This window comes from Telmatherina bonti (assembly GCF_933228915.1).
Source record: "Telmatherina bonti genome assembly, chromosome: 1".
NCBI lineage: Eukaryota > Metazoa > Chordata > Actinopteri > Atheriniformes > Telmatherinidae > Telmatherina > Telmatherina bonti.
Window position 1 is genome coordinate 11,009,097 of NC_136619.1, and position 12,191 is coordinate 11,021,287.

General features: G+C 40.4%; 1 protein-coding gene across 1 annotated transcript in view; it reads left to right on the top strand.

Annotated features, from left to right (window-relative positions):
• Positions 1-12,191, top strand: part of itfg1 (integrin alpha FG-GAP repeat containing 1) — a 199,768-nt gene that overhangs the window by 56,003 nt on the left and 131,574 nt on the right. Inside the window, exon 4 of the mRNA XM_079244943.1 lies at positions 3,428-3,522. Coding sequence (XP_079101069.1) covers positions 3,428-3,522 — 95 coding nt within the window. The remainder of the gene's footprint in view (positions 1-3,427; positions 3,523-12,191) is intronic.

A 12,191-nucleotide genomic window follows, 5' to 3' on the forward strand; every position in this document is an offset into this window, starting at 1 on the left:
AAGGAGTAGTTTTTAAATAAGCCTTGGGCTTTCTTCTGCTCCTTCTCAAACAATGTATGATGTTACACAAATGTGCATCCTTGTTTTGTATTGTATATATGTTTGAGAAAAATAAAAACACAAAGTGACTAAATCAAGGAAACAAAATGAAACAAACTGACCTACAAACGACACTCAAGGGGGACTTAAATGGCGACTGATCAGCCCACGCAAAAAAAGACATAGGTTTTTGTGTGTCATCTCCTAAGTGAACAAAAGGAAGAAACATTTTTCCCCTCCTGTATTGATGCACATGAACTGGTTCTATTAACTGGTTCCAACATGGACACCTGCTGGTTTACGGGCCAAGAGACTGGAGCCACTGACACTTAAAGGAAAAAAAAACACATGAATAAACCATAACTTTAAAATACAAACTAAAATGCACGTCATTTCTGAAAAACTATGATACTAAACGAAACTAATGTAAAAAATAATTGTGTTTGTAAATAAAATCCTAGTTGAGAAAACAAGTATGAGTTTAAGTGTGTGTGTGATGCCAGGTGACGTCACCTATGTGTGGCTGTAGACGCAGCCATCACAAGCAGGCTTCAAGCTATAGTTGGTAATCTTGCTCAGAGACATTTATTTTTTACTCTGGGTGAAGTGGTTCCTCGTCCTGATAATAGTCTGTACATTTTGTAATCATGAACAATAAGAAATATAGTTAGACCTCTCAGTTTACTGTAAATCTGTAAAAACTCTGACCAATCCAAATGAAGTTGTTCATTTCTTATATTTCATAAGATTCTTCTCACGGCTCCCCTCCTCCCCCTCTGCAGCGCATACCTGATAGCCACACCCTGCATATAAACAGCATGTTAGGATGAAAATACAAAGCAGTGAAGAAGAAACTCTGAGGGCAAACGTGGCTGAGAAAATGCAGGAAGGATTTCCCGACCCGGCTCGGTTTATTTTCCTCCTCACGCTAACGAGCTCAAAAAAAAGAAAAAAAAAAAAAGAAATGCAACTAAAAAAGTCTCGGATCACATGTCTCAAACAGATTATTGATTGGAGGGGGAGGAGCCAAGACAGGGTGCCACTTTCAGATATTGCCAGCTCCCCGACATTACCTCCCTCTGCTCCAACACACTTGTTGTACGGAATCTCAACAGGTGTGTTGGAGCAGGGGAATGTTATAAACCTGCAGGACACTGGACCTCGAGCAGGAACTCTCAAACCCCTCACAATGGGGAAATTCCTGACATAACCAAAACATTTACACCATTTGAACTATAAATTAGACATAGGAGTTATTACATCTTTTGCTTTTCAGCTTAATTTAACTTAAAAATGAACTCTTAGCAATGAAACCTTTTCAACAGTATTTGCTGAAAGTATTAACCAAGACGTGTCACTCACACCAGTAATCCCCTGATTAGTGAGAAGAACAACATCATCCACTTGTAAACAAGCCTGGTATTTATTTTTTATTCAAGTCAAAGTGGAGAGTAACGGCTGACATTGTATAATGTAAGTAATGTTTTGGGACTTAGTATATACCAGTTTTTCTAGAATAGCAACACTTCTGGCTATTTTTCCACACAGGTAATCAATGTGAGGTTTCCAACTCAGTTTGTCATCAAGGACCACTCCTAAGGAAATATTTACAGACACTCTTTCAATTTGTTGGCAGTCATCTGAGTATAGTTTTGTTATGTTGGCCTCTTTTATGAGAAAGATTATTCATTTATGTTAAAATTGCTTTTGCAGGTTTAAAATTAAAAAAAAAAAAAACTAAAAAAAAAAACTTTTTTGAACTTGGAAACCATGCCTGGTTTTCCCTCACTGCTAATGATCTACTCTGAATCAGGTGAGTTAATGCAAGGCACCTGTAAACCCTACAGGACACCGGTTCTGGAAGACATCCTGGCTTTTTAGTTGCATTATTTCTTATCTATAAGAAAAACTATAAACTAGGAATCCAGGATGTCTGCAAACACAAAGCGCCTGTAAAAGCTCAAGCCAAAGGCATCTTCCTCTCTCAGGCAGGCGGTAGGAATTCAGGGAAGCAATAATTGGCCTCAACGGTAAGTTAGGGACCTTCATGAGAAAGAAAAAGCCAAAAGCGTTCATGATTAAAGTGTTATGGTTCCTCAATGTCCTGTCACTGGGTAGATCCAACAGATGTTCCTCTGTCTCAGCTGGGAGGCCATCTGCTGTTGTCGAGGTGGATGGATTTAAAAGATGTCCATTGTGTCACTAGCTACATGCTAAAACTGCGTCACGAGCTACGTGGAGTAGAATGAGTGAGTGGTATCTGAGACATTTACGTCTCAGATACCACTCCTACATAAGGGGGAGGATGGCCCCGTTTCTGGCCATCACTTTGGTATGCTACGTGTTAGGATTGGTGCTTGTTAGCGTATCCAAAGATCTTCTCTCAGGTACCACTCCTACATAAGGGGGAGGTTTGGTTTGTAACTGGATTACACGAAATTAAAAATCAGATCACAGTAGTGTCTGTTAATATTGATTTTACATTTAATAAAAACCAATTTCTGCTTCTTTCCAAGATTGAGGATCCCTGCTTTATGATTTAGTTTTTTTTCTGCTCTTTGGTCACCAGTTCAGCTCTTGTTTGTGTGATTTGCTTAAAGTGAAGAAATAGCAGAAACTCTGCTGCACTTATGTTCCTGTTACAGCCTAGCACAATTGTTTGGAGTTTGACCTGAGATGGCGGTGCTTGGTGGAGACTTGGGCCAGTTTCTGGCCATCACTTTGGTATGCTACGTGTTAGGATTCTTAGCGTATCCAAAGACCTTCTCTCAGGTACTACTCCTACATAAGGGCGAGGTTTGGTTTGTAACTGGATTACACAAAATTAAAAATCAGTAAATCGCACTTGTGTCTTTTATCATTGATTTTGCATTTAATAAATCCAATTTCTGTTTCCTTCGGTATCATTAAAATATGGTTTTGTTATGTGTGTGTTGCATGTGTTTTCACCATTCAGAATTTGTGATTTGAGCTGTTGTCCTGAGAGTAGGGAGTCATGGTTTCCAGTCTAGCACACTGCGTTTGGATTAATTGATTGAAATGACTGTAATTGCTTGCAATGAGGAGAGAATAGATTGTGTCAACAGTCATTATTAAAAGGCATCAAAGAGACGAGTGAAGCTTTGGTTGGTGTTTGCTTGTGGAAAACAGGCAGGTGTTCCTGTGATCCAACTCGTGTGCAGGAGGGAAAAAAAAGAAGATGGCAATGATTTTCTTTGTTGCCAGAAACTGTGCTGCGCTCAAAGCCAACTCCAGAGCAGATCCGAGGTGACGAGATGGATTGGAAATATTAAAATAGCACAGTTTTAGAAAACAAAGCTTCACGCTTTCCTTTGCTTCAATCCGACATTGTTGCTCCTTGATCTCATCCTGCGTCTCTTCCTGGCAGATGGTGATGGCGAGCAAGACCACCTCCTCCCTGCGTGTACAGATGAAACCTGTCAGCAGAGTGCCATCTACCTCGCCAAGTCGGACTCAAAAGAGGTACACACACAATTATTCTCCACACTGCTTTCTGTCTTCATTGTGTTCAGATCTGTCACACATTTTTTCCTTTGATTCTCACTCCTCTGCTCGACTGCTGTTTGTATTAACACCTCTAAACTCCTTCAGAGGGGCATAGATTGGATCATGGAGACTTGTTGTCATTTCTATGTAAATGACTCGTATGGTCTGTGGAACTATTGACTATAGTACTCGAATTAGCTTTTTAGTTCTTCCCTGAAGTATATTTCATATTTTTCTTTTTCAGGATTTATCCGGTGAACAGGCTTAAGCATAATATTTCTAGCTGGATGTCTTATTTTCTCTGTTCGCTCACCTGCTAGGATTGATTTCACACTGTAAACAAGCAAGCAATTAATCGGAGTCTTCGCTATTGATACTTTTGACTTGACTCAACACAAAGGAAGTGTCAGAGAAATGCAAAACAAAAATCCATAAATAAACCAAATAAATAAGAAGAACAGCGTAGAAGGTGAACTGGTAGGGTAGAGCTGCTTCTTTACGGTGCTCGTAGGGACTTTACTGTACCAGATATGAAAATGTGATAAGACAAAGACACATGTGATGATGGGAAAGGAAATGAGGGAAAGTCCGTATTTGCAATGACAAGTGTTTGTCTTTATAACAACGCAGATTCTGGTGGTCGATCAATCTGTGTGTGGTCACACCACCGGATAAAGTCGTTCTGCCTGACACTGGGCGTGTTTTAGGTCAATGACAAGCTGTTTAACCAAAGAAAGTTGTTTTACATCAACCTGTTCATTTATTTAGAGAATATACCAGGGGTGTTAAACTCCTGTCCGTAAGGGCCGGTGTCCGGCAGGTTTTTGTTGTTTCCCTGCACCGAAACACCCGATTCAATCAAATGGATCCAATAGCTTCTTGTCAACCCATTTATTAATTTACACCAGGTGTGTTGGAACGCGGAGACAACAAAAACCTGCAGGATACTGGCCCTGGAGGACTGGAGATTGACACCTATGAAATAAGCCAATACATTTGTTATAAATAATCATAGTAACCAGTGTTTGTATTAGTAGTTCTGGAACCACAGACTGTATATAAAAGATGGACGAAGCCTCCTTGACGTCACCCGTAGGTTTCTAAAGAGCTGAATTGAAGCTCATTGGGGGGTTCCTACCATAGCCATCTTGCCAGAGTCACGTGTGTCGTCTCTCCCGGAAAATACACAATTGGTCAGAGGTAGAGCTGTAATCGTTGGGTGGGATGACTGACATCAAGCGAATTCTGACCTGCCTGCAGCTTAGCTATTTGAGCTAACCCGGAGCTAACAGGAGCTAACAAGTAATCCTGACCTATTAAACCTAAAATGTGTTTTTGTACCAGGCTGTAAACATGTTTATTTCTGCTTTGAAGTTGGTCTTTTTAACATAGGAGTCTATAAGGATTTGTTCGGGTTTGCAGCCCCTAGTGGATGAAGGGGGAACTGCAGTTTTGGTCACTTTCACATAGGCTTCACTTTTAACCACCGGAGGTTGTTGCTTATTTGGAAGAAACTTATTCTTGTGGGCGAGGGCCAAGTGATGAATTAGTTTATGAAGCAGATTTTTCCTTTTAACCTTTATTTTTCTGCCCGCTGTTCTAAATGACCCAAAATAAACTGTTTATATTCACAACTTCAAGCGCCGCAGTGATAATTTTAGTCTTGAAATGAAGGCAAGATGTGAGATTATTACACAGCCAGCATACAGTGTGTGTTCCTATGTCAGAGTAAACACACCTGGGACACAAACCATTTAAATGGTTATCTCCTTTTAAAAAAGCAAAACAAAAACTGCATGCACATCACTTTCAGTAATAAGCCAGAGGCTATCGAGCCAATTCAACAGGTAATAAGAAGCACTGGTAAGACTTTGAAGCTCGAATGGCATCACGACCATCAAGAAAATTAAAAATCAGATCACAGTAGTGTCTGTTACCATTGAGTTTACATTTAATAAAAACCAATTTCTGCTTCTTTCCAAGATTGAGGATCCCTGCTTTATGATTTAGTTTTTTTCTGCTCTTTGGTCTCCAGCTCAGGTCTTGTTTGTGTGATTTGTTCAAAGTGAAGACATTCGTAGAAACTCTGCTGCACTTGTGTTTCTGTTACAGCCTAGCACAATTGTTTGGAGTTTGACCTGAGATGGCGGTGCTTGGTGGAGACTTAGCCCAGTTTCTGGCCATCATTTGGTATGCTGCTACATGTTAGGATTGGTGCTTCTTAGCGTATCCAAAGATCTTCTATACTGCATGTATCTCATGCTGCCCCCTGTACACGGGGCTCTCATAAAGAAAAGGTTAATCAGCTATTTGCCATTATTGCTAAATCTGAATTGACTAATAACTCAAATGGGATTTTTACCTGAAGTTGATTTCATGCACATACTGGACCCAACCATTCCTCTGACCTTTTGTCCATGATGTTTTACAGCTGATTAAAAGCAAAATGCTGTTGTGTTTGTGCTAGAGGCAGACAGCTGAGTGTGTTTTACAGATGAACAGAGCCGCTGAAGCCCACCTCACCAATAATTCTCCTGCAAAGCACTGCATTGTTCCCCCATATAGTACATTAGCTGTCTATTAGAGGAGCATTAGCCATGTGGCTCACTACGGGGGGCTTTCTCTGCTGAGACATCAGGGCTGATCCACGTCACTTTGTTTGTGAGCGCATGCAAGATGTGACAGATATGCACGAAAATGCAATTCCATCTAATTAATGTACACGAGCAGAAATACAGAAATTAAAATGTGCACTGACGTGTTTGCACACATCTGCTTGTACTTCCACATGAACAGCCCCCCCCCCCCCCCCCCCCACCCCCCCCCCCCCCCCCACCCGACCTCCACCATCACATCCAAAACATCTTGCGTGATTCTTTTGACTGGCCCCTCTGAAAAAAACCTGCTCAACTCCTGAGCAAGTCTGGTTCATCGTATGTGGTGTGCACATTTAGACACAGGATTTCATGACTTGAATCTTCCGTTTTATTTGCCGTAGAAGGATGATAACTTGGTGGATGGTTTTGTCTGAAATAAATTCACATAAACAAATTAAATACAACATATCAAGTGATATGTTTACATAAACAAATGGAAAATAAATACAGATAACCTACTTCATTCATGCATCCACTTAGTTTGGTTTGGTATGGTCATCAAGGAGTTCAAATATAAACTGATCATAAATAAATAGCAAACACCATAAAACATCAATGAAATGGTCCGTTTGTTGACTCACAGCGGTTTCGTTGTGTTCTTGGGTTTGGAATGAAAAGACTGGAATAATCTGAGGGGTTTTATAACTTCCTGGTGGATCCTAGTGGGTAACAGGTGATGATGGGAGTGGTGATGTCAGGTAAGGCAGTGGCAAACAACTTGTGATTTAACACCCTCTTTTTATTTCCTCCTCAGCTCCCAAAAAACTGTTTTTTTCCACCCCAAAAAGAAAAACATAACCAGCCTATCAGCATGTCCAGTGACACTCATACATGCACATGGTGAAAAGATGGAGTATTTACGAGTTACAGTTGTTTTAACTTTGCTGTTTGCAGCACTTTAGTCAAAATGTTATTTTTAAAGTGGTAGCCAAATAAAATAGGTTGGACAAAAGACACACACAAGTGTGCGTGGATGTGTTGCGTATTGCTTGACTGGTAACTAGGTGGGAAATCAAATTTTTAAAAAAATATGCAACATCGGGATCTTTTGCTTCACAATTTAAAAATTTAATTTTTTTCATAAAAAAATCGTCTTTTTTTTTTTTTCAAATAAATACAAATAATCCATTATAAAATTTGTGTTGTTTTTATTGATCTTTTTACTTGCCTTGTGCTTTATAACAGCAGAATGATGGTTTGTTGTTTTTTCCTAATGGAAATCAAGAAACATTTGGTACATTTTTTTTTTTGTTTTTAGTCAACAAAAATCAGCAACATCAAGAATCGTGAGAACTGCAATTTGAATCAAATCGGCACCCAAAGAAATCTAAACCAAATCGGGACAAAAACATATCGTCACTGCCCTACTGGTAACCACTAAAACAAATGACTGGAGGAAGAAATGAGAGGAGGAGTGTTGGAGAAAGTAAAGGAAAGGCAGAGATGAGGACTTCTCAGCACTGATAGATGAAGTCAACACGTTTGCTTTGTCGCTGCGTTACTGGGAGACGGGGGAGAGTGAGGGGGTGGTCTGAGGAGGAAACACATTTCTTAAACATTCACTGTTGCATGTTGATGTTTGGGCACCCTTTAGAAATGGCATGTTTAGTTAAGTTTAAAGCATGAAATGCAAACAGCAGACATAAAACAAACTACTAAGCCCATTTTCACAGTTTATTCAGGTAGATTATGGCATAAGCCAAAGTGTGGGCATCAGTTTACTGCTTCTCCCTCTTTTTCTCATTCAGACTCTAATTAACAACCTCCAGTCTGCGTGATATGTAAAGATTTGCCATCAGGAGCAGCTTTTTAGGCTAACACTTAACAAACACAAGCTCCTGAAAGCAACAGACTGGGATGTAAAAATAAAGCCAACTGAAGCCGGCAAAGCAAGAAAAGGCTATGAAAGCATCCATTTCAGGGCATTAATATTTATACAGAAATTGCAGTTAATGGCAAAATGAAGATCCATAGAAATGTTGTATAAATAAAACCTGTTTGTTGCATCATCCGGAGCTGATTCCAGGACAGCATTAAGGTGGTCATTAGAAGGAAAACTTGTGATCTCAAAACAACATCTGGACGACCCAGAGGCGTTTTGGAAATAAATTATAGGAACAGATGAAGCTGTAAATGAGCCCTTTTGCAGCAAGATAAAATTATCAACAGTGATTTGCTACTGTTGAAGCATAAGATTTAAAAAATTCCTCAAGTCATGAGATTGCTCAAAGAGATTAATGCGTTGTATAAATTCATTCCCAGACTTAATGCAGTCACCGAATCAACAAAACTGGAATTTTTTGAGATAATGCCAAAGAATTATGTTTAATAATTCCCATGTTTTCTTACCGGAGCTGCTTTTTTACCTTTAAACCAGCTAAAAGTGGTGTGTATCCTGCTATGACCAAACCTTTGCATGTACGATATGTGATCAAATGCAACCTTAGCAACGACCTTTTTCTACCACAACCAGTTTGTGTCTGTCTGCATCACAGTATCGATCTCATCATCAGTTCATCAATATTTGTCATGTAAACCGTTTGATTATAATTATGTCTGAACCTACACAAACACTTTTTGGGAGTAAACTTTGCTTTTCATCATACTGGCTTTTGTGTCATCCAAATGCATCTATCAATAAAAAAAAAAAGTATCTCCAAGGCTTCTGGTCTCTGACAATGAAAATGATGGGATAAGAGAGTGAGGGATGAGAAAGAAAAGAGCATGTTTAAGGGGTGAAAAAGGAAATGAAGACTAGCTGAAGTAAAAAGAAGAGAGAGGTGAGAGCACTCTCTGTTGCCCCTTCATTTCTGCTCTGAGCCATTGGAACCATCCAATCACAGGGAGCAGCATGGAGGAAGCTGAAAGGAAGAAGAACCAGCCAGTGAGAAAATTGAGTTTTACACATTTAGGCCAGCACACAATGAGATGCCTTTTGGGTGTGTGTAGAAATCCTGCAGAGAAAGACTAGTATGTGTCCATAGTTTGTCTCCAAACAGTAGTTAATATCATCCTCCCGACAGTCTTGGTCTCTGCAGCTGTATTGGAGGGGACAGCAGGGGGCCTCCAGCAGTCCCTCCACCTCTTTCTCTGTCCTTAAAGGTGCACACTCACGGTGTTTTCTTCCCTTCACTGGACTGTCCTTGGTAATCTCTCACACTCTGTAACACAATGGGACGGCGCTGCAGTCGATAATATAATTGTGTGCCTTAGTTGTCAAGTAAATATCAGTAGGTAAGGAGAACATAGCTATACGAAACATTGGAGGAAGCTTACACACACAAAGCAGTCAGCTAGCTACTAGCATGCTAATGATTTAAATGTTGTAATATCATGGGTCATTTTGTGTTCAGGCTGACAAATTCAGCCTAATTAGATGTAAACAAACCTTGATAAAAATGTGATTATAGATACTGTAATCATAGTGATTTAGATGAACCAAGGTCCTAAAACTGATGCCAGACACCTGTTTTTTGGGTTAAATCTTTTCCTGAGAACAAGGTTCTTCCTGAAGCAAAACTTTACAAAAGTTCAGTCCAGTTCAACATTTCTTGGTGAACAATTCAGCTTCAAACTGCTGCACACCATACTAGCAGTAAATGCACTACATGTTTGTTATGGCTTCTGTTCATCTACACTAAAAACTAGGACATAAAGATAGTAGCTGCGATTTCATTAATCCTAGAATTGGGCAAAACATATCTAATGCAATAAAAATGCTGATGGAAAAACCTACATTTGGGAAAAAAAAAACTCAAATATGGTTTTTCAGATGTTTCAAAATAGAAGTATGTCGCAAAAGTGGAAGGCAAACACTTTCTGTGCATTTTCGTGCCCCTGGGAGTCATATGACCAGTTCATTTCAGGTAAAGATGGCGCGGTGTGGAATAAACAACAGCAACTTTCAGTTTTACAAGGAATTAGAAAAGGAAATAAGGGAGAAAAGCTTCAAAAAGATGTGGCAAATTCTTCGAAGCGAGTGGAAAATCCCAAAATATTGCTAAGTTGCATGAGCCGCAATTCTTTTCAAATCTCGACTGGCTGTCAAAATTTTACAAGAACTAAGGCTTTCGCGCGAAACGCCATTGACAGGAAATACTTGCAAATCGCAGTTGTTGGTTGTCAAAACTTAAAAATATCACTTTTATTTTGCAATAAACTGTAATGGAAACACAGCTAGTGTCAATATTTTCTGTATCTTTTGTTTCTAGTAAAACTATAAGTCAACCTAGGGCTGCACTTAGCGCGGAAGCGTTGTGAAAGCACGGGAGAGTGTCTGCGCCGAGCTTTCCGCCCGACACCCTATTTCACCAGCAGAGTTTCAGAGCAGAACTTCTGTGTTGCGGTTCACATGAGGATTGCGTATTCGTGCATCGTAGTTGTTGCATGTCGACTTAAAACTGCTTCAAAATGAACAATAAACCAGCAAATAAAAAAGTAGGAACGATTCAACTGTATCACGTGCTGCTTTTTATACCTTTATAGTTGTAATGTGTGGTGTCAGAACAACTGGTTACAAAATGGCGCGGCTTTTCTCCTCCAAGATAAAAGTGTGTTTTCCACGCTCTCATTTATTGAGTAAAACAGTCTTTCGGTGCTGCCGGTAATGAGGAAAATGTTGAGGAAATGTTGACGTTCCAATTTAAAATCCATCCAAAGTGGACATGTAATCTTCTACTGGCAAAATCCACTGGATCCACTTTGGTTTTCGTCAGCTGATTTCCTGCCTGAAGGATCCGCTCTGATCCAGATCGACGAGATTTCAAAACGACAAGCGGCAAAAACAGAACCAACACGTATTTTAGAGAAGCAGTAAGCAGCGGGGCTTTTGGGACGTAGCGGAGAGGCAGCGAAGACGCAGCAGAAACAAAGCGCAATGCTTCCGCGTCCAGTAGATCCCAGGGGTCAGGGATCAACCACTTCGTAGCTCTTGGGCCAGTGTCCTACACGTTTAACATGTTTCCCTGCTCCAACACACCTTGCTAAGTGAAGAACCTAACACAAAGCTGTTTGACAACCTGTTCCTTTGAACCAGGTGTGTTGAAGCAGGGAAACATTGAAAAGCAGCAGGACAATGGCCTGAGAGGTCTAGCATCGGTGGTCCCTGTTGGAAACGAACAAAGGAGTCTCAAAGTTGTTCTGTCCAGATTCTTAGTGAAGTGCAGACACTAGAAACAGCACTTTCACCTCTCACCAGTGAGGGAGTGACCTCAAACAGCAAGTGTTTGGACACAGGCCACATCCACTGGCTCCGTGTCAAAGGAAACTGCCAAGATGTGATGAGCTTAGGGACCGTTCTGGCCGAGACATGAAGTTAATAACCATGATTGGCTTGTATTAACTGTGCATGTCAGTATGTCGTAGTCAACATGTCGGATCTGGGAGAAATGAGCCATGACCATAAGTTAAGAAACAATAAGGTCAGAGGAACGTTTGTGGTGATAAATGGGTACAAAAGATGGTCAGCGAATGAACCAGCCGTTAAAAGTGGCAGAGTGTATGGGACCATTACAGATTTTACAACATAGCATAATCCAAGGTTGTTTTTTGATTAAAGGTGGTGCAACACTCGTTGACAACCCAATTAAACACTCCCCCCTGTTGCTAGCATGTTTACCCTTGGTGTTTTGAGGGTTACAGCAACCACAATTGGAGCTATGTCCAAAGCTTTCACTACCTTTCCAGGGAAACGGGCATGTTATCTTCAACATGTTAGCTTTTTACAATATCCTGCCGACTGCCATGAACCGCTCTTCCTGATGAGCTCAACTAGTTTATTCAGTTTGGACATTCGGACTGTGTAAATGCTATACGACAGCACGGAGACCAAGCTGCCAGCTGTCTAGTCTCATATTTTCATCTGTCTGTTGTTACTGTAAGTGCCGGCCTTCGTGGGAAATGTTATCATAGATGTTTCTGGGGGAAAAAAGAAAGAAGTCAGCGATGCCGACACTTGCATTCTCAGTAAAAATGAGCTTTCACATCCAG